Source organism: Malurus melanocephalus, unplaced genomic scaffold (assembly GCF_030028575.1).
Source record: "Malurus melanocephalus ecotype Western Australia unplaced genomic scaffold, MMel_1.1 scaffold_174, whole genome shotgun sequence".
Classification (NCBI taxonomy): domain Eukaryota; kingdom Metazoa; phylum Chordata; class Aves; order Passeriformes; family Maluridae; genus Malurus; species Malurus melanocephalus.
In genome coordinates, this window is record NW_026623406.1 from 204,232 (window position 1) to 231,464 (window position 27,233).

The 27,233-nt window shown below is 55.9% G+C and overlaps 5 protein-coding genes across 5 annotated transcripts in view; 3 read left to right on the top strand and 2 right to left on the bottom strand.

Annotated features, from left to right (window-relative positions):
* The first annotated feature begins 6 nt into the window (after positions 1-6).
* Positions 7-2,168, top strand: TIMM8A (translocase of inner mitochondrial membrane 8A). Its single transcript, XM_057372555.1, has 2 exons — positions 7-182; positions 547-2,168. The coding sequence occupies exons 1-2, from the start codon at positions 60-62 to the stop codon at positions 706-708; spliced, it is 285 nt and encodes a 94-aa protein (XP_057228538.1). The 5' UTR covers positions 7-59; the 3' UTR covers positions 709-2,168.
* Positions 2,169-2,226: 58 nt separating this feature from the next.
* On the bottom strand, positions 2,227-6,173 carry LOC130577308 (magnesium transporter NIPA2-like). Its single transcript, XM_057372554.1, has 5 exons — positions 5,989-6,173; positions 5,827-5,883; positions 4,703-4,793; positions 4,406-4,566; positions 2,227-3,511 (listed from the first exon to the last, which is right to left on the bottom strand). The coding sequence occupies exons 1-5, from the start codon at positions 6,110-6,112 to the stop codon at positions 2,874-2,876; spliced, it is 1,071 nt and encodes a 356-aa protein (XP_057228537.1). The 5' UTR covers positions 6,113-6,173; the 3' UTR covers positions 2,227-2,873.
* A 69-nt stretch (positions 6,174-6,242) lies between these two features.
* TAF7L (TATA-box binding protein associated factor 7 like) lies at positions 6,243-11,819 on the top strand. Its single transcript, XM_057372556.1, has 11 exons — positions 6,243-6,429; positions 7,299-7,377; positions 7,525-7,658; positions 7,995-8,121; positions 8,308-8,366; positions 9,358-9,430; positions 9,869-9,982; positions 10,081-10,269; positions 10,371-10,483; positions 10,795-10,854; positions 11,398-11,819. The coding sequence occupies exons 1-11, from the start codon at positions 6,364-6,366 to the stop codon at positions 11,440-11,442; spliced, it is 1,059 nt and encodes a 352-aa protein (XP_057228539.1). The 5' UTR covers positions 6,243-6,363; the 3' UTR covers positions 11,443-11,819.
* Positions 11,820-12,246: 427 nt separating this feature from the next.
* Positions 12,247-18,611, top strand: LOC130577300 (aryl-hydrocarbon-interacting protein-like 1). The gene is made up of 7 exons (XM_057372545.1): positions 12,247-12,378; positions 12,997-13,176; positions 13,368-13,556; positions 13,632-13,808; positions 13,933-14,074; positions 14,511-14,777; positions 18,547-18,611. The coding sequence occupies exons 1-7, from the start codon at positions 12,283-12,285 to the stop codon at positions 18,609-18,611; spliced, it is 1,116 nt and encodes a 371-aa protein (XP_057228528.1). The 5' UTR covers positions 12,247-12,282.
* The window catches only part of DRP2 (dystrophin related protein 2), a 29,008-nt gene continuing 18,827 nt past the window's right edge, over positions 17,053-27,233 (bottom strand). Inside the window, exons 11-24 of the mRNA XM_057372560.1 lie at positions 27,042-27,116; positions 24,938-25,139; positions 24,653-24,738; positions 23,822-23,979; positions 23,539-23,705; positions 23,123-23,234; positions 22,612-22,748; positions 22,305-22,370; positions 21,574-21,639; positions 21,141-21,284; positions 20,309-20,546; positions 20,068-20,188; positions 19,829-19,915; positions 17,053-19,068 (exon numbers count right to left, since the gene is read on the bottom strand). Coding sequence (XP_057228543.1) covers positions 19,049-19,068; positions 19,829-19,915; positions 20,068-20,188; positions 20,309-20,546; positions 21,141-21,284; positions 21,574-21,639; positions 22,305-22,370; positions 22,612-22,748; positions 23,123-23,234; positions 23,539-23,705; positions 23,822-23,979; positions 24,653-24,738; positions 24,938-25,139; positions 27,042-27,116 — 1,679 coding nt within the window. The 3' untranslated portion in view covers positions 17,053-19,048. The remainder of the gene's footprint in view (positions 19,069-19,828; positions 19,916-20,067; positions 20,189-20,308; positions 20,547-21,140; positions 21,285-21,573; positions 21,640-22,304; positions 22,371-22,611; positions 22,749-23,122; positions 23,235-23,538; positions 23,706-23,821; positions 23,980-24,652; positions 24,739-24,937; positions 25,140-27,041; positions 27,117-27,233) is intronic.

Consider the following 27,233-nt stretch of genomic DNA (forward strand, 5'->3'; position numbering starts at 1 on the left):
GGCACGTGAAGGTCGCGGCGCGGCGGCACCGGGAGGGAGCGGGGGACACCGGCAGCGCCATGGACGGGCCGTCCGCCGCCGGGCTGGGCGGGGCCGACCCCCAGCTCCAGCGCTTCATCGAGGTGGAGACGCAGAAGCAGCGCTTCCAGCAGCTGGTGCACCAGATGACCGAGCTCTGCTGGGTACGGGCGGCGGGCAGGGCCGCCGGCTCCGGTGACCCGGGCGCGATGGTGGGGCTGGCGGGCTGGGAGGCCGCGCACACCTTTGTCCCCGGGGGGAGGAGGCGGATGGGGACAAAGTGGAGCCGCCGTGGGAGCGATCCCAGCCCCGGTGAGCACAGAGCGGGAGGGGGCGGCTCTCGGAAGCGGTGGGGCGGGAAAGCCATGGGCGGGAAGCGGGTCAGATGCGCCCGAGGGGACCGGGATCCCGACAGGATGAGGATCCCGAGGGGAATAGGGTGATGCCCAGAGGCACGGTCCGGTATGGGATGGGCGGGCGGGGTCGGGGTGCGGTGCCCCGGGACCAACGGGACCCCGCTGTGTGCAGGAGAAGTGCATGGACAAGCCGGGCCCGAAGCTGGACAGCCGGGCTGAGACGTGCTTCGTCAACTGCGTGGAGCGCTTCATCGATACGAGCCAGTTCATCCTGAACCGGCTGGAGCAGACACAGAAGTCCAAGTCGGCCTTCTCGGAGAGCTTGTCCGACTGAGCCGGACCCAGCGCCCGCCAGGCCAGGCCCTCGCCCATGCCCACTCCTGGTCACTCCGCTGCCCACAGGAGCCAGGATCAGCTYGGGGGGGGTTAGGATTTAATTAAATGCCAGTCTCGGGGAAGTTGCAGCCAGATGAGAGCACACAACAGACACACGGACGCTCCACATCGGGGTGATGTGCTGCTCCCAGCCCCGCGGGCCAGCGGCCACCTTTGTGCCGGGACCCCGGTGCCACGGAGGGAGCGTTTGGAATGTGCCCCCTCGGCTGAGCGGAGGGGCGGTGATGCTCGTTCCATGGGTGCTCCCAGCGCTGACAGGAAACTCGGCTCTGGGTGAGGCCAGCCCGCGGTCGCTGCCTTAAACAGTGCTGCACAAACCAGCCCTCCTGGGCACATCCTCAGCTGCCCTCGGGCACCATCGCTGCGCTGCGCAGGCCGGGACAGGCACCCTGAGCAAGAAGAGCATGTTGGGAACAGTGATCATCCCAGGCAGTGCCACTGCTGGAAAATACTTTCAGGCTTCCATAGGTGAATCATTCATATGGCCAAGTGACCAATTTTCACACTGCAGCACAACTCTGTCRATGCTGACTTGCTCCATTAACTGCTTTCCCTGGGTAAATGTAATAAATATTAACTGGGTCAATTTTTAATATGAGATTCTCCTTTGTTCAGGTAGATCACTGCTGAGAATGGAAAAGCTGGCCTTCTTGTCACTCCCCCTCCTTCACAGAGATCCTACTTATGGCAAAATTAGTAGGAAGGGGGCATAACTGTCTTCTGGCTAGAAGGCCTTTTCTGAATTCTGATTTGTTGCTCAATTAATTAGGTCCCGTAAATCAAACTTGTTTCTGGGAGAGGCTGTGGCCTTTTCTCCTCTTCCCCAAAGGGTTAACAGCTCCTGCTGTCCTAGAAAGTMGTTTATTTAGAAAGACTAAAGGCAGGGAATAGCTAACCAGCTGYTCTGTGACCTCGTGCACCTTATCTGTAGAGGTCACTGGCAGGAGGCCTGGGGGTATGTCTTCTGTACCTCTGCCCCAGGACACAAAGAGGAGCTTCAAATGGAAAAACAACCAACTACTGATCAGCTCTCTGGGAAGGCAGCAGCCTTTCACCAGTGTTTATGCTGCATAGCTCTGGGAAGCTTGGGGTGACATTGACAGTGATCTGGAGCTCTACACTGAAACCTGGTAAAGTAGTTCTGCACACAATCCACTGCAGGGGCTGCTGGGCAGTGTGTGAGGTCCTAACATAGGTAGCTTGGAGCCAGCAGCCTTCCTGRGTACAAACTCAGGATGAGTTAAAAGCTATGCAGATGTAAACCCATGTCAGTGAGGACACAGCTGTCTAGCTATCTTACCTCAGTAGCTAAGGACAAGGATCCCAGAGCAGGTGATTCCCTCGCCTGTCCTAACAGGAGTTTCTCTGGAGCATTCACAGAGTTCTTCCTATCCCTGTGGTCCTCCATGCCTTTCAGTGCTGGCCCAGCCCTCGGTACAAATGTATCACTCATCACTTGGTAACTGAACAGATCAGTTTTTAATAGAATACGGGAAGCTTCATCAACCTGCACAGCAGATGTTGCATGAAGAGGTTGGTCCCTCTGTAAGAGCCACAGCAACATGTGGCAGCACCGCTGAAGTTTCCCAGTTTGGGCTGTATTCTGTTTTTGGATGTGAATCTGTAAATAAATTCTAGCAGTGTGAGCAAAAACAAGTACTTGGCAGAGGAATTTTTGCATTAATACTCTCTGTATGTCACCTTTAAAGCCAGACATATCTTCTCTCTGCGTAACCTTAGCACCATGTTAGATCATTTTGTAACTGTTAATTCTGGTTTTAAAAAAACAGTGTGAGCCTCCCCAAATGTGTGATCTGCCACAGAGTCAGGGTTAGCACTGTGTTAGTGCTGCAGGCCTCTCTGCACAGTGAGGTCTGGTCCTGAGGAGGGCAGATGAGTTCTTCATGTAAAAGAACCATGAAGAAGCACAGGAACTGGGCAGTTCCAGGGCCCCTCTGTCTGTAGCCACAGGAGGCTGCTGGCCCTGTCAGCCTCCTGCCTCTTGTCTGTGGCAGGCAGAGGGTAGCTCACAGTTCCTGCTCCTGCAGCAGCATGTTCAGCCTTGGCAGGAAGCCAGTAGTTCAGAGGCTTCCTCACCTGTTTTCACTTCTCCTCTTCCTCCTCCTCCTCCTCCTCTTCTTCTGTGCTCTGAGTGCCCTTGTCCTCGGAGGGCAGCAGAGGTTGGTGCTGACAGGACTGATGTCTGTCTGCACTGCTCCAGGGTGGCTGGRGGTCTGCCCTGCCTGGCTGCAGGAAGAGGGGCAGGAGGTTGGGGGTGAAGGGCATGTCCCTGAAGGCGTGAAGGAGAAAGATCCCAGACACGATGGTGAGGAAGCCGCTGATGGAGCCGATGACATTGTCCAGCACCATGTGCTGCCACTCCTTGAAGAGGATGGCTGAGCACATCATGACTGCTGTGGTGAACAGCACGTAGTAAATGGGTGTGACCACAGAGGTGTTGAAAATGTCCAGGGCTTTGTTCAGATAGTTGATCTGGATGCTGATGCAGATCACCAGGCACACCAGGAGTACCCAKGCCAGGGGTTCTTTCAGGACTGGCTTTCCAGAGAACAGTTCTTTCAGGGCAATCCCCAGGCCTTTGACGCAGGATACAGACAGTGAGCCAATGGCAGAGCAGACCAAAACATAAACCAGGACGTTGCTCTGTCCATAACGGGGTCCAGCCACAAAGATGAGCAGAAGGGAACTCACCAGGACACACACGGCAAATACAATGAATCCTTGGGGCAAGAAAAATGCAAGAGCTCTATCAGAACACAGCAGCAGYAGTGACAGATGTGACTGAACAGCAAGTAAAGATGGCTGACAGGCAGGTAATTGCCCCATCAGCCTTTCTGGCCTCCACCTAAAGGGACCAGGGTTGGGAAGCCTGAGCAAAGCTGCAGCAACAGCTCATTAATGTGATCACAAGTCAGGCTGKTGAGGATACAGCCTGTACTGGGAGGGGCAGGGGCACAGCCAGGCTCCAGGGGCACTAGCAGGGGTGAGGGGCTTTTGACCAGTCCTGCAGGAGGCTCAGGAGGGAGGCAGAAAGCTTGGGAAGTTCTGGCTGAACTCTGCAGACTGCAGTGGGATTAAAAGKAAAGTTCCATGTCACAGGAATGGCCTGCCAGTGCTTCCCCTAATGAGAAGCAACAGCTACCTGTTAGTCTCCTTTTTTCTTCCTCTGCTTCATTCCTCCATCTCTTGTGGCTTTTTCTGCCATTYGTGCCATTTCCACATCATATCCTTGCAGCTTGATTCATCCTCTAACATAAATACCAGGACTGCCTGATGTTGGGCATAGCTCCTTGAATCACTCGTTCATGTACCTGAATTTACTCCTCTGCCTTCTCTCAGTCACACCACTGCCACCCTTGTGTGCAGGAATTCCTTCTCTTATCCTGTCACTGCCACAGGCCAACCCCTTCTGCTCACAGCTGCTCTTCACTTCTTGCATCTAWACCTCACAGAGAGTACAGAAAGAAGCCCACCTGGTAACTGTTGGTGATGCCAGTTGGGTGTGCAGAACAAGAAATAGCTCAATCACCATTTTGTTCAGTCCTTAGCCAAGGACTATCCCACCTTCTACTGTCATTAGCCTGAAGTCAACAGGAACCCTTTTATTTTAGTACCTGGATCTTTCAGCTTCTCTGCCATTGACTCCAGGCTGGAAACCTCTTCTTCCTGTGGAGCATGGATCACCATCACAGTGGAGCCCAGGATACTCAGGATGCAGCCAATCTTCCCATGAACATTCARCCGCTCATTTAGGAAGATGGAAGACAGAACTGCACTGAAAGACAGTAAAAAAAAAAAACCCCAAAAAAATAATTAGGTAAGAGATKAAGTAGCTGAGGGAAGAAAGCAGTGCAAATGCTTTCATCACTAAGGGCTGGTGGGTGAATGAGAGTGTTTCTGAGGCTGCTTACCTAACAAGGACACTTAGAGCACCCAGTGGAGTKACCAGTGTTGCAGGGGCAAAGGCATAAGCAGCAAAATTTGCAGCTTCTCCAACTCCCACTGCAAGAGAAACTGAGSGGTGAGCATTGAAGTAGGAAAAATTCACCTTTATACAAGTTTGAGTGCAGCCAGAAAAGCCTCAGTTTCCTCCTGAGCATCCTGTTTCTCTATGTTGAGCAATCAGGGAAGAACAGCGRGGACAAGCAGAAGCCCCACACAGGTTCTTGGGAAGAGAAGGCTCCGTGTTATGCACAGTGATCCTTAGTCACATCTGCCTCTACAGTGGGCAGCAACTACAAGAAAGTCTTTCCGTAATTTCCACAAAGCTGAAAGGTTTTTCCTTCTGGAACATCTTTTACAGCTTTTTAAAGGGTAAATCAAGTACAGTTGGTTCTCAACATTGAAAAGTGCACAGTAAAACTGCTGAAATTATTGTAGCACTAAACCCACGGTTCTGGGTGTGCCATCATCACTACAGCCTCAGGGCAGGCCACTTCAAAAGCACCTAACCCAACCYAGCTAGACCAGCTCCTCAGCTCCTGCTTAGCAGAGAAACCTGGCAATGYGTGAGACTTTAGAATAGTTTAGTTACAATTAGATCAACATCATCATCAGAAACTTGRATAAAACTCAAGCAGTCAAACAGTAACGGTAATAATAAAACATGAAAGTGACTGGAAACAACCACAAACACACTCTTCAAAGAGAAGGCTCTGGGGTGACCTAACTGTGGCCTTCCAGAATCTGAAAGGAGCCTACAAGAACGACAGAGACTTTTTACAAGGGCATGTAGTGACAGGACAAGGGAAAATGGGTTAAAATTGCAAGAGTGTAGGTTTAGGTAAGATACCAGGAAGCAATTCTTCCCTGTGAAGGTGGTGGAGCACTGGAAGATGGTGCCCAGGGAAGCTGTGGTTGCCCCATCCCTGGAAGTGTCCTAAACCGGGTTGGATGGGGCCTGGAGCAACCTGATCACTGGGTGTTCCTATGGGAGGGGATTGGAACGAGATGATCTTTAGGGTCCCTTCCAAGCCGAACCATTCCGTGATCCCCTGATAAGTATGCCTTACCACGGTCTGAGCACGGTACTTACTGCACAGCAGCCCTGCCCACCAAAGCCATTCTCGCAGGTACGCGTGCCCTCCTTGCCCTGAGTACAGAGGAAATAAACGAGAAACCTCAGATGAAGCCACACAAAAGGCTCGTCACGACCCTCGGGGGACCAGCGAGATCAGTGCCCCGGGAGCGGCYGTACCTGCCCTGGCGCGGCCGCGGCCGCACAGCCGGAGCAGCCCCTTCTTCTTCAGGACGAAGCTGCCGCCGATGAAGGCGCTGGAGGCCAGGGCCAGCCCCAGCCCCGCGCCGAAGCCAGCCCCCATGGGCACCGGCACTGGCGCGGCGGAGCGGGGCCGGCGGGCGGGCGGAGCGAGGCCGCACCGGGAGCGGAGCGAAGCGGGGATGGAGCGGAAGGGGCGGCGCGCCGGGCTCGGCTTCCGCGGGGAAGGGGCGGGCGCGGCGGGGCCGGGGCCCGGAGCGGGGCTGGGGGARCCACTGGCAGCCGTGCTGGGCTGGGGTCCCCGTGCAGGAGCCTTCTCGAGRGCGAGGAGACGGCAGAGCTGGAGGAGGCGGGATGAGCAAGGGCAAGGACGATGCTCCGCACGAGCTCGAGAGCCAGTTCGTGCTGCGGCTGCCGCCGGTGAGAGCTCGGTCCGTCCCCTCGCCGTGCCACCGGGTTACGCCGAGCTCTGCCCGGCTAGCCGGCACCGGCTGTGGGAGCGGTTAGCAAGGCAGGGGGAAAGCTGCGGCTCTGGGAAGGGATGTGGAAGCAGGCTGGGTGCTTTGGGGCCTGGGTATCCCGTTCACACCCTTTTGAACAGTTTCCACGGCCTCCCCTAGAGAGGTGCTCCTGCCACTCAGAGCAGGAGGCTCAGAGAAGACGAGAGGATTTGGGAGGACCTTTCTGTAAGGGTAGAGCTTTAGCAAGTGCTGGCTCTTTAGTTACTGTTGCTGTAAGTGCCCTTGTTGCTTTTTGTTAGGTGCTCTCTTTTTCTGGTGCCCAGAGACAGGATGATAAACTAAAGCACCTCAACATGAGGAAGAACTTCTTTCCCTTGAGGGTGGCAGAGCACTGAAACAGCTGTCCAGGGAGACTGTGGAATCTCCCTCTCTGGAGACATCCCAAACCCACCTGGACACATTCCTGTGTCACCTGCTCCGGGTGACCCTGTTTTGGCAGTGGGGGTTGGACTGGATGATCTCTTCTTCCAGCCGCAGTTATTCTGGGATTCTGTGAGACTGTCTTGTTGAGGCTCCAAGGGCTTGGTGAGGGGAGCTGTAACTGCCCCCAGCACTGTGGAGCTCTGGCAGGGGATCTCCCATGACTGTCACAGCTGTGTCAGGGTGAACAGGGTGAACACGGTGTTGGGGGGAGGTGTGGTTCATCGTGGCTCCTGCAGCTGCTGTCCAGCATGTGGATGGCAGCTGTTTAAAGCTGGATAGGTTGGGCAGAAGCCTTGGGTAATTCTTGGAGGAAGCACACCCACTCCTGAAGTATTCCCTTCCCAGGAATATGCCTCCACCGTGCGGCGAGCTGTCCAGTCTGGGAATGTCAACCTGAAGGACCGGCTCACCATTGAGCTGCATGGTGAGTGAGCAGGACCAGGGCATCTGCTCCAGGCACTCTGCCTGTGCCACTTGCATGTGTTGTCCCATGAAGTTGTTGCTGCCTGGGGCTGTATTTCTCAGGGTGCTGTTGAGCCGCAGCACTGACCTGTCCCCTGGCTCTCTGCAGCGGACGGGCGCCATGGGATTGTCCGTGTGGACCGGGTGCCTCTGGCAGCCAAGCTGGTGGATCTGCCCTGCATCATCGAGAGCTTAAAAACCATCGACAAGAAAACCTTCTACAAGACAGCGGATATTTGCCAGGTATGAGCTGTCCTTGCCTGCACCAACAGTTTAATTTTCAATTTTCCTCTCCAGGAAAACCCTTGTACTCTTTGGCAGCTGGACACCCAGTATAACATGGCCTGTATTCTCACAATATTAGCAGTTTAAAATTCCCCATTCCACTTGGTGTTTAGAAACRTCATTTCTGAAGCGCAAAATTAAATTGTTCTTGTGACAGCTTAACTGCTGCTGTGTCCAGCTGAGCTGGGGGTGGAACAGTTTCCCACACCCTGAGCCCCTGAATCCCTTTGGCTCACGACATGCAGTGGGCAGTCACTGTTCCTTCACATCCTTGTGTTCGTGGCGGGATTCCAGATGCTTGTTTGCACTGTGGATGGTGATCTCTACCCACCTTTGGAAGAGCAAACTGTGAGCACTGACCCCAAGGCAAACAAGAAGAAGGACAAGGACAGAGAGAAGAAATTTATATGGAACCATGGCAGTGAGTAGAGGCTATGCCAAACCCCTCCACCCCTGCACCTCACATCTGAGCAGTGTGCTCACAGCTGCCAGGTGCTGGCTGTGCTGCTGCTCCTTTCCGGGGCTCTCTCTGTTGCTGAAGGGATCTTCTCCCTTCTGACACGTGGGCCTTCTGCCTGACACATGAAATCTGTTTCCTCTGTCTCAGTCACTCTTCCCCTGAAAAACGTACGGAAGCGGCGATTCCGGAAGACAGCTAAGAAGAAGGTGAGTTGCTTCTTACACAGATGCAATACCAAAGGATGGAAGGGCAGAGACATTAGAGCTGTGACTGTCATTGCTGCAGAAGCCATGTGTTTTCTTAACATTTGTTCAATGTTTCCTTGCCTGAGATGAGGGTGAGAGGACGGTAGTAGATTTAAGCACTTTGGGTGCCTTTTCCAAGATGCTTCTGAGGGGAAGATCCTCTGTGCAGAGTACTGCTGGACCTCATTCCTGTGGCTGCCTTGCCACAGCACATCTCTTCCTGCTCATAAAGAAAGGAAGGARGACTCACATGGAAATGAGGCTTCACTCATTCCTGCTTTTCCAGCCTAAATCTTCTGTTTATGCATGGCCCATTCCCTTCCCCAAATAGTACCACTGTCATTTCAGCCGGGGGAGTGACAACAGATGGAGCTCAGAGACGGTCTCAGTGCATATGCACAAGCCAGGCAAGGTGCTGGGGAGATGCAGCACCCTGAGGCTGGGAAGACTTGTTCTTCTCTCCTTTGCAGTTTCTGAGAACAGGATGGAGTGTGATTTTGCATGACATTTGGGAAACAAATTACTTGAGACATCCTTGTAGCCCACAGGAGAGATTTGATACCACTGCAGTGAAATTCCTGACTAATTTAAAAGTGAAAAATGAAGCCTTCTTTTGAGTGGGATGGGAAGGAGTTGAGTTCAGTTGAGTTGAGTTGACCGTCAACACCTCAAGGACTTTCTGCATACACACAGAGTCTTATGAAATAAGTAGTATAAGCAGAAAAGYGAGAGCACACAACCTACCAGGGTACAAAAAAGATGGATTGTTTTTGGGGGCTGCATAAATTACTTATCACAGTTGAGTGTGAGCAAATTCTGAGTGGAAAGCAGAAGGTAGGAAAGCCTTGAAACAGTGCTTTGTCCAGAGATGGAGGCTTGGAGTTGAGAAGCCCCAGCAGCATGCATGAGGCATTTAACAGTGTCTCTGTTCTCTTTCCCCTCTCTGGCCCAGTATATTGAGTCTCCTGATGTGGAAAAAGAGGTGAAGCGTCTCCTGAGCACCGATGCTGAAGCTGTCAGTGTCCGTATCCTTTTAGTGGGACAAAAAGCTCAAGAGTAGGACAGGACATGGTGTGACCTGGGGRGTTCTGGAAAGAACAAGTTGGGCTATGTGTGGGTGTGGGAGACTGGGAGATAAACACACAAGAGGCACTGAAATTTTGGAGCTTCATCTTTGCCTTGTTCAAAGGTTATTGTTTCCTCARGGTGACCTTTCTTGTGGACTGTACTGCTGTACTAAGCAGGAACTGAAATAGTAGAAGAGAAGTCATCAAAAAAGGGGTCTGGGRAGGAGAAATCATCAAAAAAGAGGTTTGGGGTGTTTTACCCTGTATGGGTATCCATTGCTACAAGGCCCGACTTGTTGGAGGGGCAGTGATGTCCTGTGGTTTTTAGTGTTCTTCCATCACACTGCATCTTCCATGTTCCTCTTTTTCCCTTGACTCACTTGCTCCTGCTGCCAGGCTGGGAAGTTATTGCTGAAGATGAAACAAAAGAAGTGGACAACCATGGTTCACTCACCAGCCTGGACATCTCCTCCCCCGGGATGTCGGGGCATAAGCAAGGCCATGGCTCAGGTGCATGGGGAGGGCTGTTTTATTTCTAGATATGATCCCTGGCAGGCAGAGGGTGCTGGGAGGTTGGCAGCTGTTTTAACTCTTTTTCCCCCACCTAGAACATGATGAACTGCGGGAGATATTTAATGATATCAGCAGCAGCAGCGAGGATGAAGATGAGAGGGATCATCATGATGATGAAGACCTGAACATCATGGACACTGAGGAAGACTTGGAGAGACAGCTGCAGGACAAGCTGAATGAGTCTGATGGGCAGCAGCAGGAGAATGAGGGCTGCAACCAGATCGGTGAGTGGCCAACAGAACATGGCAGAATTGTTGGGATGCCAGGCAGGCTGTGCCTCCCAGCTCTGCTGCTGCTCTGGGTCTGAGCTTGCTCTCCCTTCCAGCCATGGGCATCCAGAAACAGATTGACAACCTGAAAAGTAAACTCCAGGAGACTCAAGACAGGAGGAAGCGTCAGGAGGATCTCATCATGAAAGTGGAGAACCTTGCCCTCAAGGTGAGAGCTCTCCTGGGGTCTCTTTAAGTGTTCTGCTTAGCCCTGGCTCAYCTTTAGATCCAGCAGACTGATTCARCTGCTACCCTGGAAAATCCAGGGACCTTTGGGTGCTGTGTTAAAAATGGCTGTGGTRTGGCCTTACCCACTCCATCATTTCTCTACGGAGGCAAAGCCATCTTTGAAACTGGAGGAGATAAAGGGGTGGTTGTCAATGCAGCCTGTGGCTTGGTGTGCCTTTTGACTCGTTGTGGCAGCACCTACTCAGCTGAGAATGCATTGATAACCGTGGTCTGGCATGTTTGTCTCTGCAGACCCGTCTCCAGGCTGTGCTGGATGAGTTCAAGCAGCAGGAAGAGCGAGAGAAGCAGCAGGTGAGGAARTTCCCACAGTGGAGTGGGAGGTACKRGGRCACAGCATGGTTCTGGGCTTGGCTTCTGACAAAGTTCCCCAAATCTTGTACCGCATCAGCTGCTGTGAGCTCCYGTGTTACAGGTCAGGTGAGGTTGTACCTCATCTGTAGTTGCATGGAGCTTCCTCAGGCAGAAGGAGATRCAGGGAATGGGGTTGATTGCAGCCTTCTTTCTGGAGGAGCAGYGAGCCAAAACAAGTCTGGTCAGCAGTGCCAGGATTGCTGCCTGGGGTAAAACATGGTACACAAACCCGTTAGCACCCGTGTATGAGGCAGACAATGGCCGTAGGGCTGTGGCAGACTTTCTGCCTGGACAGCTTTGTTTCAGCCAGGTACTGGGGCAGGAGGTTTTTGCTCCCAAACCCCTGTGGGCAGTCCCAGWTCTGTCCCAGAGGAGCCCAGGCACAGCTCCAGGTAATGCACAGGCAGAGCAAGCCTGATGTGGGTAGAGGATGTGCAGGAATACAGAAATGCCTTACTGTAATGTCTCACTCCTTCTCCCCAGATGGCWTCCCTGCAGGAGCAGCTGGAATCCCTCATGGAGAAGTGAGGAGTGGGCCTGAGTCTTTGTGAGCACATCTGGAGCTAGTGGTCTCCTGCCATGCTGAAGTCTTTGCTTCAGTCACACACTTCTGCTGCCAGCTGTGCTGCTGGCAGTGGTASAGGGTCCATGTCCAGAGTTGATTTCACATCCACTGTGCTGGGTTTGGCTGGTGGAGCTGAAGAACTGGACTATGCCTGTGAGAGCAGCCAAACCACCGGATTTACTGTAAATAGTCACCACTGATCTGCCTGGGACAGCACCGTGCTGGTTTCTGCCTCTTACTGAGTCTTGGCCTTGATGGGCTGTGGCCTGGTGGGAGCTTGTTCTCATGTTTGAGGAATCCTTGTGTCTGCAAACCAAACTCAATAAAGTTTCCTTTTCAACTCTGGTCTGTTCCTTTGTGGTCTCCCAACCACACAGCCCCCAGCAGTGAGCCATGCCTGGGCACCTTTGGGGCACTKCTGGGCTCCTTCCCCAAAGTGCTCTGGGTGGAGCTGGGTCAAAAGTGCTGTCACTTGTTGGGAGGAACGAGGCYCTCCTGATCAGGGAGTTCCTATAATTCCTCACAGACTATGCAGGCAAATCCCAGATTAACCTGACAGGGTGGGAAGAGGATTAGAAGGGTGGTTACGGAAAGCAACAGAGGACACCGGGGGCTTCAGCAAGTGTGTGCGAGGGGCAGAACGCCCCTCTCAGAACCCGAGGGCAGGGGGAGAAGGCTCTGCCCCCAGCACAGAAAGGAAAAGGGCAGCAGGAGCCCTGGGAGACGATGTGTATGTCCAGAGACACCTAAGGAAGACGTGGAGCTCCAGAGCGTGCTAGGGTGCGTGTGATCTGCGAGCAGCCATGGAAGAAACTTACCTGCTGAATGTGGAAGGGGTCAAAAAGAAGATTCTGTCTGGAGGCCGAGGAGAGCTGCCAAAGCTGCAGGATGGGAGCAAGGTAAATTGGGATGTTGTACCTTCAGAGCCCTGGGAGAGGGAGTGGGTCTGAAATCACCATCCCTGCCTGTTATGGTTCACAAGCCCAGCTCCAGGTCAAAGTTCTCCAGGGGAACAGTGAGATCCTGCACAACAGGGGTGCAGGAGGGGTGATTTAGGCACAGGGAGCCATGTGGCTGTCACAGAGACAGCTGGCAGTGCCCACAGGCTCTCCTTGCACCAGCCCAGTGACACCTCTTCCCTCTCTCCTGTCAGAGCTCAGCAGCCCCAGCGGGTTGCTGAAGTCTGCCTCTCCTGCCAGGTGCCAGGCGAGAGTGAGATGTGCCAACAGCTGGTTCCCAGCAAATCACTGTGGGTTCCCCCAGTCCTGGTGCATGCTGTGAGAGCACCCTTGGAGCTGGGGGATAAAGGGGGTCCATGGGGAGCAGCAAGATACAGCATGGATGGTTGCTAAGGCATCCCACCATCTACTTGCTGTCTTCAGTGGGAAAGAGGCACAATCTCCTGCTGTGGAGGGAGAGCTGCCACTCAGACCAGTGCTGGGAGCAAGCTTGACCCCACAGCTGAGGTCACCGTGGCTGCTGAGGGGGCTCTCACCACTGGTCTCTCTCCGGGGCAGTTCACCTTCCACTTCCAGACGTTGAAGGATGATTTTGAGCGGACGGTGATCGATGACAGCCGGGAAGCTGGCATGCCCATGGAGATCATCGTGGGCAAGATGTTCAAGCTGGAGATTTGGGAGACGCTGCTCAGCTCCATGAGGATTGGGGAGGTGGCTGAGTTCTGGTGTGACACCATTGTGAGTGAGGAGCCCACAGACRCCCGCTCCCCTCCTTCCTGCAGCACCAGGGCACAGGACGGTGCATCCCAGAGATGCTCTGGCCTTGTCTGGTGCAAGCACAGGGTGTGACTTAGCCCAGCACCGGGGGCTGCCCCAGACAAGGGGGTGCAGCCACCCAGGGCTGAGCAGGGTGCTCCCCCTCCTTGCAGCACACAGGCATGTATGCCCTGGTGTCCAGGGGCATGCGGAGGATCGCCGAGGGCCGGGACCCCCTGGAAGGCCAGAAGCACCGCTGTGGCATGGGCAACATGTTCGACTACCACAGCACGGGCTACGACGACCTGGACGAGCTGCAGCGGACACCACAGCCCCTCATCTTCATCATGGAGCTGTTCCGGGTAGGGGGGATGGCAGGGATGGCTGCTCGAGTGGGAGAGGTGGGCATGGGTCACTCAGCTCCTCCTGCCCCGCAGGTGGAGGATCCCTCCGCGTACAAACGTGACACGTGGGCCATGAGCAAGGAGGAGAAGCTGGCRGCAGTGCCCGTGCTGCACAGCGAGGGCAATCGCCTCGTCCTGCGCAGGGAGTTCGCACAGGCTGCGGCCAAGTACCAGGAGGCTGTCATCTGCCTCAGGAACCTCCAGGCCAAGGTGAGCAGGAGCAGCCCCCTCCCCAGCCCTGCCTGGGTCACACCTCAGAGCCCTTCCCCATGTCCCCGGGGTGCCTGGAGGGGATGGCACAGCCATGAACCGCCCAGTGTTGCTCCTGGGGCAGGAGAAGCCGTGGGAGGATGGCTGGCTGAAGCTGGAGAGCCTGGTGACGCCGCTGGTGCTCAACTACTGCCAGTGCCAGCTGGAGCTYGGCGAGTACTACGAGGTGCTGGAGCACACCACGGAGCTTCTCCAAAAGCACAATGGTACCTGTGCCCTGCTTCCCAGCCCCTGCTGTGCCCATGGCTCCCGGGACTCTGTCCTCTGAATCCCCCACCTGTGACAATGCTCACCCTGTGTCCCTCTGCCTGGGATAGCCCCTGTGTCACCTGGACCCCATGTCCCAGTTTGCCCTGCCCAGGACAGAGTCCCCGGTTTCCCCTGCCCATAATGGCACCTCTAGGTCCCCCCACCCACCCCAGCACACTTCCCCTTTCCACGATGATCCCTGCGCTCCCTGTGCCCTGCTGCCCACTGTGGTACATGCATAGACCCGCTGTCCCTGCCCGCCCTACAGGTGTACCCACCCCACACCCCACTGCCCCCTGTGCTTCACATCCCCTCATCCCCAGGGACTCGAGCACCTGTGGGTGGTGGTCCTGAGCTGCAGGGCCCCTCCGGGGGGCTCTTCTCTCCTGGCAGACAATGCCAAGGCATATTTCAAGCGGGCCAAGGCGCACGCTGCCGTGTGGAACGAGCGGGAGGCGCGGGAGGACTTCCAGCGCGTGGCTCACCTGGACCCCTCCATGGCGGCCGCGGTGAAGAAGGAGCTGAAGCAGCTCGGGGAGAGGATGAGGAAGAAGCACGTGGAGGATCGGAARCGCTACCAGGGGCTCTTCCAGTCATCCCAGGGTCAGAAGGGCCGGGGTGGGCGGGAGAGCAGGGAGGTGGGTGATGGGGCACCGCAGGGTGAGGCTGGGGTCCAGGAGAGCCCTGGGCAGGGGGAGCAGGGTAGTGAGACTGGAGTAACAGAACAACGAGGGACTGAACGAGAGACCCTCAGGGCTGGGGCTGAAGGGGAAGCGTCTGGAGGAGARACAACCCGGGGAGAGCCTGTGGGGGCGGAGGTGGAAGGGAGGGATCAGACAGGACTGGGGGAAGAACAAAACTTGGGCACCTGTAGGGCAAAGCCAGGGAGCCGGGGAAGAGAGGAGGGAGATGAGAAAGAGGAGAGGGAGGAAGAAGGGGAGGGGGAGGMGGAGAARGAGGAAGARAAGGAAGAAAAAGAGGAGAGGGAAGAGGAAAAGGTGGAGAGGGGGTCAGAGGAAAAAAATGAGAAATTGGAGAAGGAGGAGGAGGTAGATGAGGAAAAAAAGGAAGACAAAGGGGAAATGGGGGAGAAGGTGGAGAGGGGCGCAGAGGCAGAAGAGAAATTAGAAGAGGCTGAAGAAGTGAAGGAAGAAGTGAAGGAAGAAGTGAAGGAAGAAGTGAAGGAAGAAGTGAAGGAAGAAGTGAAGGAAGAAAAAAAAGAAGGAAAAAAGGAAGGAAATAAAGAAGGAAAGAAAGAAGCAAACAAAGAAGGAAAGAAAGAAGGAAAGAAAGGAAAGAAAGATGTAAAGAAAGAAGAAAAGAAAAAAGAAAAAGAAAAGAAAGAAGAAAAGAAAGAAAAGAAAGAAGAAAAGAAAGAAAAGAAAGAAGAAAGGAAGGAAGAAAAGGAGGGGAAAGAGGAGACAGTAGCAAAGGGGAAAGTAAAGAAGGTCAAAAAGAAAGAGAGTCTAGCAGCAAAAATGGAAAAGCCTGGAGCAGGGAGGTGTGGGAAGACAGGGGAGGCACAGGCAGCAGGGCAAGTGCAGGGGTTGGAGCAAGGAGCCGGTGGAGCAGAGGAAGCTGGCACAGGGAACAAAGCCCAGGCTCAGCCAAATGGAGCCCCAGAGCTGGGGYCTCCCAGAGAGGGGCTGGGTCCAGCTGAGGGGTCCCCACAGCTGGAGGACAAAACATCTGGAGAGGCCCTGGAAGAGGCGAGATGTGGGGAGCAGTGAGCTGGCAGTGGGCAAGAAGAGGCAGAAATACCCCCTGCCCCATAGCAGCCAGAGGAGAGTGTACTGCACCCCTGGAGCACTGCAGCAAAGAGCAGGGCCATGAGCAGCCCTGAGCAGGGTCAGCTCTCCCTGCCTGGGGAAGGCTGCCAGGCCACTGACCAAGGGGCACGGCCCAGCAGCAGGGCTCTCATACCCTCAGAGGGAGCCCCGGGGCTGGGGACTGGCCCGGCAGTGACACGGGAACAGTGCTGTCCCCACCGTGCCACCACTGGCCCAGCAGCCCCGCTGTGCCCATCGCACCCCTGCCCCGACTCCCCGGCTCCAGCGCCTTTCAAGCGGGCGCCACCGAGCTTTGCTGGCTGACAAATAAAAGCTCTTCCCTGGCACCACGGGCTGGATTTGTTCCTGAACGTGACTGGCTTCCCTGATCACACCCCACACCTCCCGCCTCRCCCTGCAGCCCGTGGCACAAGGATGGGACAGTCTGGGCTGCTCCTGAGAGGGGTGGCTGAGGAGGCTGCATTTCTCCTATGTGAGTGTCCCCRAAGTTCCCAGCAGTGGCACTGTGTCAGGGCTTTGCCCAGCACTGCCAGTCCTTCCAGGCAGGGCTCAGAGCAGGTGTAGCCCGAAAAGTGTCTGTCCTGGGCTGGCATCACCATCAGCCAAGTCYSTGCAGTGGGGAGGGCCAMGAGTCCCCAGCTGAACCCCTCGYTGTGCCTCGGAGGCACTGTGAACAYGGGCAGCACTTGGGACAGAGGCACCTGGACACCTCTGGGTGCTGAAGCTTTAATGGAGGTCCAAAGAGAAAGCACAGAGGGAGAGGACTGCCTGGCCTGCCCAGCATCCCACTGCTGCCTGCATCCTTCCAGAGGCTCTGGGGTTTCCTACAGCCAAAGTTCCTGCATGAGAAAGAGGGGCTGTCCCCATAGAGCCCCTGCCCCACCCCTCAAGGCTGCTACATGGCCTGAACAGACCTTGCTGGAAGAGGATGAAGATGGTGGTTGGGGACATATTTGAGTCTGGGGAAGCTGGAGCTCTGCTAACAGCTCCTGTTGTGCCCCAAACGGTGTGGACAGCCAGGGTGACCCAGTGCAGGCTGTGTCCCTGCAGCCCTGCAGGAGCAGGGCCAGCACGGCACAGCCCCGGGAGCCACTCAGCCGAGATGCACGGACAGAAGAGGCCAGAGCACTGATCCAGGTCTCAGTATAAATACAAATTTATTCTCTTTCCAGAGCAGAGATGGCACAAAGCAGTGAGGACAGCAGCACCACGGTACAAGGTTACCAGAGCATTAGCCAGCCTGCCCCCCTCGTGCCCCCTCCTGGCTCCCAAACACAGCTCCAGCACCCAACCTGGCCCCTCTGCTCCCCACCCTGGCACTGGGGCCAGYAGCTCTGTCCCCATCCTGCCCTTTTCCTTCCTCCAGCTCCCCCCAGGCTGGATAATTCTGACCACACTCTCAGCCAAACCTCCCTATGCTGCTGCCACCCTGCCCTGGGACAACAGAGCCGGCTCTCACAGGCTGGCCTATGGACCCTGTCACCTGCMGCCTGACACATGGCATGCCCAAAGCCACCCTAATGCCACCACTGCTGCCCTCGGGCCACTCACCCGGCCGGGAGAGGGGACAGCAAGGACAGCCCCCTGGAGCACTACATGCTGAACTGTAAGGCTCACACCACCTCACCCTCGGTGTGGGCACTGCTCCTCCCCTCTGCCAACACCCCAAATCCAAGCCCACAGCCCCGGGCCTGACTCCCTGCCCTGGTCACAACCTGCCTGGTCAGCTCAGCACCATACCCCATCGCTGCCAGCAGAAACAGCCCCACTCTGTCCTTGCAAGCCCTGTTTAGGTCAGACATTTCACACCCGTGCACAGCCCTGCCCTGCCCTGTGGGCTCAAGCACCACATCTCTCCACAGCCTGTGGTCTCAGAGCTCCAGGGCCATCTCAGCCCCGGCTCTGGGTTACCCTGCAGCACCTGACTCTGCCTTTTCTCGACATAACACAGCACAACAGCCAGCCCGAGGGACCCCTGGGGACCAGGAGCCACCACCACCCCAAGCTGCCCTGCCAGCTCACAGAGCACCCCTTACACCGCCCCATGGGACTCACCTGCTGCCAGCAAGAGCCTCCAGCCCCCCAGCTCAACCCGAAATCGGGGCCAGCAGTGGAGCAGCTGCTCCCTGGGGATAGCAGGGATGTGCCCTGCCTGTCCTGCTGCCCACCCACACTGCTGTGCACTTCCATCAGACCGTGGTGGCCCCAGGGCTGGAGCATGGCTGGAGGAACCCCTCCCTGCAGCAGCTGAGGCTCCCCAGGGATGGAGCTGGGTCCGTGCAGGACAGGCTCTGTGCCACAGCAAAGRCACAGATGCCAGGGAAGCCAGCTGGGATGAAGGACCCTCACTGAGCTCCCTCCCAGCAGCCCTGCAGGGCAGCACCACGACAGGGAAGGGGCTGGTTCCCATGGGAGCAGGGCTTGGGCTGGTCTGAAAGTGAAGGGCAGCTACACTTAAGGTATTAGAGTTTAATAGAGTGAGTCCATGAGAGTATTTAAGTACAGTATATATATATAATATATAGAAATATATGCAAATTAAACAATAAGGCTCTGTTATAAAGACCCTCTCAGTGTAAGGCTGCTAGCTGGGCTGAAGCTCTAACATGGACTCAATCCCTACTCCATAAACCTCACAGACTCGCTCCTGGTGGTGTGTGCCTGGCTGGCTGCAGAGCCTTGGCTGGTGGAGYTCAAACCATAAGGCTGGCAGCTGGAGGCTGTTATAAAGAATTACTGTAAAAATCGTGTGGCTCCAGGAGTGTTTTGGTACCCATCAACCTGGAGGCTCCTGGGCACAAATGAAGAGTGGGACGCTGAGCTCTGCTCAGGCAAAGGCAGCAGCCTATGGGTGCCAGGGGGGACAGGCAGTTTTCATGGCTTCAATTTTCTTCTGACCATCCCACCCAGGCCTGGACACTGTGGCCAAGTGACCAAACCAGCCTCCTGGGGAGCCCACAGTCCCGCTCCTGCATGACCTATGTTCCCCTGAGATCTTCTGGAGCTGGCAAGCATCCTGCACCACCAGCTCGGAGGGAGTCTGTGTGAGGTCTGCTGCAGCACAGGGAGCATGGCAGGGAGAGAGGGGGAGGAAAGCAGCCAGGTAGCTGGTTAGGAAAAGCCTCTGGCTCACAGGAGGTGTTAGATAAGGGAGGTCATACCTGAAAGAGAAATAGACAGGTCAGGAAAATAGGAGCCAGAGCCACCTGGTTAGAAGGGGCTGCTGCAGAGCCAGGAGGATCCTGCTCAGGGATGGCGAGAGCCTGCATGGGCAGACCACCAGCTCACACTAGTGCTGGCACCAAGGAGGGTCTCCCTCTGGCAGCCTGGGTGARAGACCGAGTGTTGCTCCTGGACTGGAGCACAGAGGGAAAGAGCAGAATGACCAACACCAAACCCCAGTGRGTGAGCGCAGTGCCATCCACACACACAGCCCCAGTCTCCATCCCTGCTGGGAAGAGCCGTCCATGAGCAGACAGGAGAGCTTCCAGCACTGCTTCCACCTCACCAGGCAACTGGGGCCTGACCTCTCGTGCCCAGGGCGTGCACAGGGATGAGGGCAGGAGGTGGCTCAAAGCCATCGCTGCAGGTGGGTGCTGGCAGGTCTGTCCGTCCTCACACAGGGTGCAGGGTCCTGAGCAGGGCAGGAGGCTGCCCTGCAGATCATCGTGGGCATCTGTTTGGTCTGTGCTCTTGGCAGCTCTGATCKCCTCTCCTTGCAGCTGCGAAGMCTCCTCCTCCTCCTCTCTGTTCCCAGGCCTGGCACCCCGTCCCAGCAGCACTGCAGCAGCAAAGCTCTTGGCTGAAGCACTGCGGGTCATCAGCTGTCACAGGGGAGCTGGGATCGGGGCAGGGCTCTGTGGGGAAAACCTCACCTGAGGGAGCAGTAAGAAGCGAGAGAGGAGGATTTCACTCAAGTACCTCGAGAGTTGGGGAAGGCGCTCCGCAGCTTCTCCATTATGTCTTCCAGGCACATGCTGACTTCCTGGGTTTTGGCTTCCACCTCATCTGCAGCGGGAAGGAGGGCAGGGGTGTGAACAGGCCCTCTGGATGTCTGCCTGGCTGCCAGCATCTCTGCAGGATGGCAGGGTGCAGGCAGCTTCCTGCAGCATGGAAACGAGGGAGCAGGGCCAGGAATGCAGCCCGAGCCCAAACCTCACCTGCAGTTTCGGTGTCAGGGGTGTTGTGCTCTCTCTCCTTTGCCTGGCTGCTTTCTGACTGATGTGGAGATGAAGCCAAGGAAGAGGCTGCCGAGCCATTGCCTTCTGACTCTGCTGGAGGCTGCGGTGAGAAGGGTTATTGTGAGAAGGTTGCTGTGATCCCCCCTTCTGCCCATCCCCGCCATGCCACTGTCACAGCTCTGCCATGGCAAAGCCCACCCCACCCTTGCCCTGAGCACACCTGCAGCAGCAGCTCCCTCAGCCTGTGCAGCTGRGACTCCAGCTGCTTGTTGTGGTCCTCCAGGATCTGCATCCGTGTCTCCAGGCGGCTCTTGTGCTGCCGGAGGATCCGTGCTTCTGCCAGGAGCTCGTCGTTTCGCGGGTCTTGCACGGATTCGGGAGATCCTGTAGCCAACGTTGGAGACTCCACCGCCTCATCGTGCTGCCATTTCAAACGTCTCAGCTCTCCCTGGAGGATCCTGCAGGACAGCCCAGGTCAGCATCACCACAATTCTTCMCAGAGAGTGCTGCAAACACCCGGGAGCTGCACACTGGGGATGGCCCAGACAAAGCTTTGCCATTTGTGCAGCGTAAGGGCCAGGATGTTCCACTGCAGGGGGGCCTGTCTGTGGTTCTGCCCCACTCAGGGAGTTCACAGGGATGAAAGCACTTCCCAAGAAGCTGAAAACAAGAGCAGGGAGGCTGAAAACAGCTGATGRTCCTTGCCCAGAGCCTCACCCTGTGTGGTCCAGAGCAGTACTACTACTGCTCAGCCGGGTCTCAGGCACAAGAAAGGCAGAGTGCCCTGGGCTGCTTCAACCAGTGGGGGTTCAGGAGGGAACAGGTTCTGGGGATGTGGGAAGGAACATTTCAGGGAGCAGAGTCATCTCCCTTCCTTGGAGTTTTAGTGCTCAGCTCAGGCACCCTCCCAAACTGCCCTCTCAGCACCTGCAGCCCCCACCTCCAGACCCAGCAGGATCCCCTGGCTCCACTCTGAGCTCTGCAAGGCTTTTCCAGTCCCTTCCCCCATCTCAGGCTGTAACCCCCACTTTCACGGTTGCTCCTCTCTGTACCTGTTTTCATCCTCTAAGTGGGCCAGGACTCGCTCCAGCTCTCCCTTGTCATCCATGCTGAGGCTTCCTGGAAGCTGCTGGCTGCCCCCAGGCTCTCTGTCGGTGATGGGGCTGGARTGGCGCAGCAGGTACTGATCCTCGTCTCTGTTCCAGCAGGTGGAYAAACACCTTAATTATTAAAATCCTGGGATTTGTGTGCCCTTGGGGAAGGACAGCCTGGAGCGAGGTTGTTTCRGAGGGGAGTTCATTCTGGCTGCTCCAGGCCTAGAGCTCAGAAGTGGCTCAGCATCCCTGGTAGCTGGGGGTGCCCACGAGCCTCTCACTCAGTGGGACTGGAAGGAAAGCATTTCTGTGCCCTGGCTAGGCATGGATAGAACCACGGGAGCCCTGACTCATCAGGAGGTGAGGAGAAGGGAGAGGAGACACAACTTACAGGCTGTCATCAGGGGACAGGCTATCACTGAAGAAKGAACAGTTCTGGCTTTCCATCTCTGCAAGCCTGGAGGAGAGAGAAATAGGTTGAGATATGGTCAGAGATACCCAGAATGCCTGCTCAGTGCACCCTGCTGCCCCTGCAAAAACCCTCTCTGGCAGGGTCTCTCAGCTGGCCTGCACCAGCCTGCCCCTCTGCACAGGCTCTAGAGAGTTTTGCCTTCTTAAAAACAAAAATACACTGCTGTTCTTGTTGTCATTCTCTAGAATAAAGGGTTGCTATTGTGCAGCTGGCTCAGCCTCCTCTCTCACAAGCAAAGCAAAGGGGTGTAAGAGGCTAACTCAGGCTCCCTGTACCCCTCAGATCCCCAGGGCAAGAGCAGAGGCACCACAGACCACAAGGCAGCAGCAGTGGGAGGCTGGCAAACAGCTCTGGTGAGGACACAGARCACAGCCAGACACCAAGGGATGTGCCTGGTGAGAATCCAACCCACAGCTCATAATGGACAGTACATGGAGGTACTGAAAGGAGGTACAGTATATGCAGAACACTACASAGAGGATGCTGGAAAATGCATTTACATGGCATCAGCCATGTCCCTGGCAGGTTTTCCTGGCTSTGCAGCAGCTGCCAGGAAGGCTGGAAGGGTCTGTGACCACACATCTGTCCCAAACTCCCTCCACACCTMTCAAGGTCACACTCTGTGCCCAGGCAGAGCCCCGTGGTGGTACCTGCTGGCAAAGTGCTCGATCCGGGAGTGCGTGTCGGCGTGCGGTAACATCGGGGAGGAGGCTGGGCTGCAAGAGATGCACACTGGTCAGCGAGGCCTGGGAGAGGCTGACCTCACCTGGCTGGGAAGAGCCAGGGACAGGCTGCAGAGGGAGACTGAAATCTCTGCTGTTTCAAGGTGTCATTCCACACCCAGTGCTCCTCCAGCCTTCCCACAGGAGCCCTGCATGAGCTGAGATGCTCCCTCCATCCACAGAGCCCAGGTATCAGTCTGGGACAAAAGACAAAGCCAGGGCACAGCCAACTCACGTCTCAGAGAAGTCAGCCTCAAGCACGGACTGGACGGGCAGGTAACCTCTCTGGGGGTGCTTGCTGAAGTACTGCTTGGAGCGGAACTTGTTCTTCAGTGTCGTGGCAAAGTCCCTCATGTTCTCACTGGACGTGGTCTGCAGAGACACAAATATGACAAAGGTGCTGCTTCATGAAAAGTGGGGACCACAGGTCAGCTCCTACAAGGAACAAGTCTCCTCAGGCCAGGCATGGGCTCCATAGGGGAAGAGAGATAAAACTGAGGGAGGAAGGAGGGCACGCAGCAGCTCTGTCAGCCTGTCATGGGGTCTGGCACTGGCTGGGGCCATGCATCCTGCTCACCATGAGCCCCAGAACAGCAGGGACACAAGCAGCCTGCAGCATGCAGAGGGACACAAAAGTACACAAGGGATCCACTTCTGGGGCTGCAGCATCCTAAACATCACGAGGCTGCTGCCATCAATGGGACCTACTGTGACCAGGGCCCTCCCAGCCCTGCCCAGCCCCATACCGGGGTGTAGTACTCCATGATGGGGTAGTGCAGCTTGTTGCCCTTGCTGGCTCGCCCGGTGAGGAAGCAGGTCTGGCAGATATCCACATTGAACTGCTTCAGGCTCCGATACCTGGGGAGATCAAGAGGCCATAGGGAAGCAYTGGAAGTCAGCAAAAATACATGTTTAAAGCCCAAGAAGAGGTCAGTGGGAGGGGGCAGAGGTGGCCTGTGTTGCTCTAACACCCCAGTAAACCCACAGAGCTATGGCTGAAGTCCCCAGAAAAGAATCCTGCTCGTTCCCCTGCTCCACCCTGCCCGAAACACTGCTAACTGCAGAGCTCCAGGCTCCCCCACCAGCACACAGTGAGCTCAGCCCTCTCCTGCAGGACACCACACACTCCCCTTGGGGCCAGGGTCCCTGCCACAGCCCCTACCTGAAGCCCTTGATGGGGCACTGCCGGCAGACGGAGCACTTGGTCTGGTGCTTCACCTGCTCGGCCATGGTGACCCGGTGCAGCACCGCCAGCCACACCATGGACTGCGGCTCCAGGTTGGCCCACTCCAGGAACTGGGACGCCTCAATGGCAGATTTCCCATTACTCTGGGGAGGAGGAGGAAGGGGCTGCTCAGAGCTGGGACCCAGCCGTGGCAGGGCACAGGYTCCCCGCCACCTCGGGAGCCCGTCCCCAGCATGGCTGTGCCGTGTCCCACACTCACGAAGCGGAAGCAGCTGCGGATGCTGGGCTCCACRTTGCTGCCCCCGAACGCAGCCACCTCGCCCAGCTGGCGCGGCACCTGGATGGCCTCGTGGAGCAGGACGCCGAGGTGCCGCTGGTCACACAGGCCCCCGGCGTTGGCCACTTGGCTGAAGAGATCTGTGGGGGGGACAGACACCCCTGACACCCCAGCACCCCGGCGGGAGCACTGGGTGGGTCACACCAGGGACCCCACTGATCACCTCGAACAGGGAGCTCAAAGAGGAAAGAACTGAGCTATGATTAAATAGCCTTTAGCAGTATCCTTCCATCTCCCAAAACCCAGGAGTTTAGAGTCTTCCTTGGACAGGGGTTACATTCATCATTTCTGTAACAGCCACAGCTAGTCTGTCCTTCATGAATCAGCCCAATCCCTTTATKTAACCCTTGGTGTTCCCTATACTGCACAATATTCCCCTCCACAATATTGCGCGGTTAAAATGCATGAGAAAAGCAATTTGCCTGAAACCTACTTCCCCCCAGCCACGCACCCCCCGGTATTTTCCTTCTGGGAAGCACTGGATAACTTTCCTGTGTGCCCCCTCTGCACTTTCCTTACAGTGCCATGMAAGCAAGATCACTGCAGCACAGTGTACAAAAACACCTCCTAATTTTGGTGGCGTAGGCCCAGGGAGGGAGGGAGAGCTGGTGATGCAAGCAGCTTAGTCACTGCAGGAAAGCTGTTTTTTTGCTCTTCCTGGGCAAAGAAGGTCTCAGCCAGGAAACAAAACCAGCCCTRTTTTCCCCAGGTTAATTCCCACCAGGTTCTGGGGTAGGGACACCAGGGACTCACACTGAAACTTCTCCTTGACTTCCGTCCCGCACAGACATGCAATGCCCGTCTTGAAGGAGAGAGCCCTCATCTTCCCGCTGCGGCCGCTGCAAGGAGAGATTTGGCACAGACTGAAAACATTCCAGAGCAGGTTTTCTTGGCAGGGGGGTCATCAGGGCAAGCACAGGCAGCCCCCCTCACCAGGAGCCAGAGCCTTTCTGCAGCTCTGCCAGCTGGAAGAGCAGCACCGAGGTTCTGTCTCTAGCACAGCAGCCCCAGGCTCGGGGGATGCTGACGGACAGGTACCTGTCAAAGACATTGAGCAGCCAGTTGAGGCTCATGTCCACACAGAGGGGCACGTTGACCAGGATGCCCCGCTCCTCCTCCAGCCGCTCGTAGAGGGCGGTCAGGCAGTGGATGACCTCCACCACRTCCATCGCCCGGTCACTGGGCTGCAGGTCATGCTCATTGAAGATTTCCAAAGCTGTGGCCAGGGTCACCATGTCCACTGCACAGAGAGCACAGGCAGAGGGATCAGAGGGAAAGAGGGGAAATGAGAGAGCTGAGAAGCAAGAGGAGAGAGACGCAGCCTKGTCCTAGCCTGGGGCAGTGTTAGTCCCACTCTGCTGGGAAAGATGMTGGCAGGATGGGCACAGCTTCTAAAATTTCTCCCCTGCCTGTAAACCTCTCCCAAAATACCACAACTCCACCTTCAACCATTCCCTGTGACCTTCTTTCTTCATTGCTGTGTCCAGCCATGGCCATGAAAATGCTGTCAATGGCAAGTTCAGTGCAGTGCCCAGCGCTGGCCTCTCAGCACATCCCTGTGGGGCTGCTGTGGGGAGGTGAGGGGGCATAGAGCCACAAAGACCCTACAAGCAGCTGCCCAGAGATGGATCAGTCCTGCTTCCAGGGTGAGGGAGTTAAGGCACAAACCCAGAACAGGTCTAGGATGGTGTGAGCTGCCCTAGCTGCTCTGCTTCCAGATTTCTAAATCAGCAAATTGYGTGTGCTACTGTGTTTAGCAACCAGGCAATATTTCTTCTCTGAAAATCCTTCCATCTTTGAGACCATTTCTATTCTCTCTGCCCAGGGATTGTACGCCTTTTCCACCCTGTAACTTCACTCTGAGGAGAAATCCTCCCTTCTCCTGTCAGAGCTGCTACACTGGCGCTGGGGAGCCCCGGTTCCCGTGCCAGGGAGTATCGCTCCTGCCCACCCTCGTGTCCACACTGCCCACGATGCAGATGGCTYTGATCTATCCCTCACTGCCTCTTCCCTACACGGCCACTGCACCAMACTTCTCATTATGGGAAAGCTGCCTTGGCAACCCCCTTGCCCTTTTCTCAAGTCTRTCTTGAATAAAGAGCATTTATTCAAGTAATTTCTGGGCTGGAAAGGAGGCGGCAGCGTGGCATGTGAGATGCGAGAGATGCACAACCACAGATGCACAAGCAGCACACAGGAGGGCTCTGCCTTGCTCTTCCTTCTTTTCCTCTCCACACCTTGTGTTAGGGTGCCTGCTGGGGGGGACAAAAGCCAGCTGCTTTCTTCCATTTGCATTATATCTCCCTGGGTAYGGGACATCCTGATCACCAGTGTCATGAAAATCCTCCACAGCCAGGATTTGACTCCCTGGAGAACCCAACCTCCTCTTACCCTCACTCACTGCCTTCCTCCAGGCCATTCACAGGATGTCCAGGAGCTGCCTGGGACCCCACTGCTGCCTCCCCATCAGRAACAATTCATTCAGGAGGGGGATTTCCCTCAGCCTGCTACTGCTTAATTGTGACAGAGCCTTAGGTGAGAGGCCTTGTCAAAAGCTCTGAGCAGCCAAGGATGCTGCATCTATCAAGATTCCTTTCTGCCTTCTTGCCAATTCCACCTCAGCGACTCCTCAGCAGTTTCCAAGGAGCAGCTGCCTCTTGGAGATTCGYTGAACTCCTGTCATGTCATATCCACCTGGCTATTAATCCTCCAGTTTTCACCAACAGTGCAGAAGGTTATTGTCTCCCTTCCTCCTCTCTGAGTGGTGAAGCCCTCTCTGTCCCTGCCAGCGAGGCTGGTTTCATCTCTCAGTTACATCCCCAGCTTCTCCATGCTCCTCTGGAGCTGCTTGGTGAGCCCCTGCCTGATCCCACAGCTTTATAACTCCAATCTGGACTACTTTGTTCTCATATCCCTTTGGCTAACACCTGTCCTTGAGTCATTTCCACCCCAAACCTGCAAAGAAAGGCACTGACACAGACTGGTGGATTTGCTCAGCTCCCCGTGCTGATCCTCCCGGTTTCTCGCCTCAGCTACCTGTCCCCTKGTGCCTCCTGCCTTTGATGTGCTGATAAAAGCTCGTGTTAGTTTAATGCCTTCCCCGAGGGAGACCCAGCAGGAGGGAAACCCTTCCCACACTCACATCGCAGGGCTTTCTGCACCCGCCGGAGCTTCATGGCCGTCCGGTACGCCGAGAACTTGATGTTGTTCAAATCCGCTGCATTGACACAGGAAAACAAGAATAAAAACACTGCATCCTCATCCCCAGGACAGGAAGCAGCAGCTGCACTTCCCAGACCCCCAGCAGATGCAGGAGGGTGAGGAATGGGGGCTG

Excerpts from the sequence above, each read along its gene's own strand:
- TIMM8A (XM_057372555.1), top strand. The coding sequence starts at position 60 with ATGGACGGGCCGTCCGCCGCCGGGCTGGGCGGGGCCGACCCCCAGCTC. Across the intron at positions 183-546 it reads AGATGACCGAGCTCTGCTGG|GAGAAGTGCATGGACAAGCC; the intron begins GTACGGGCGGCG and ends CGCTGTGTGCAG.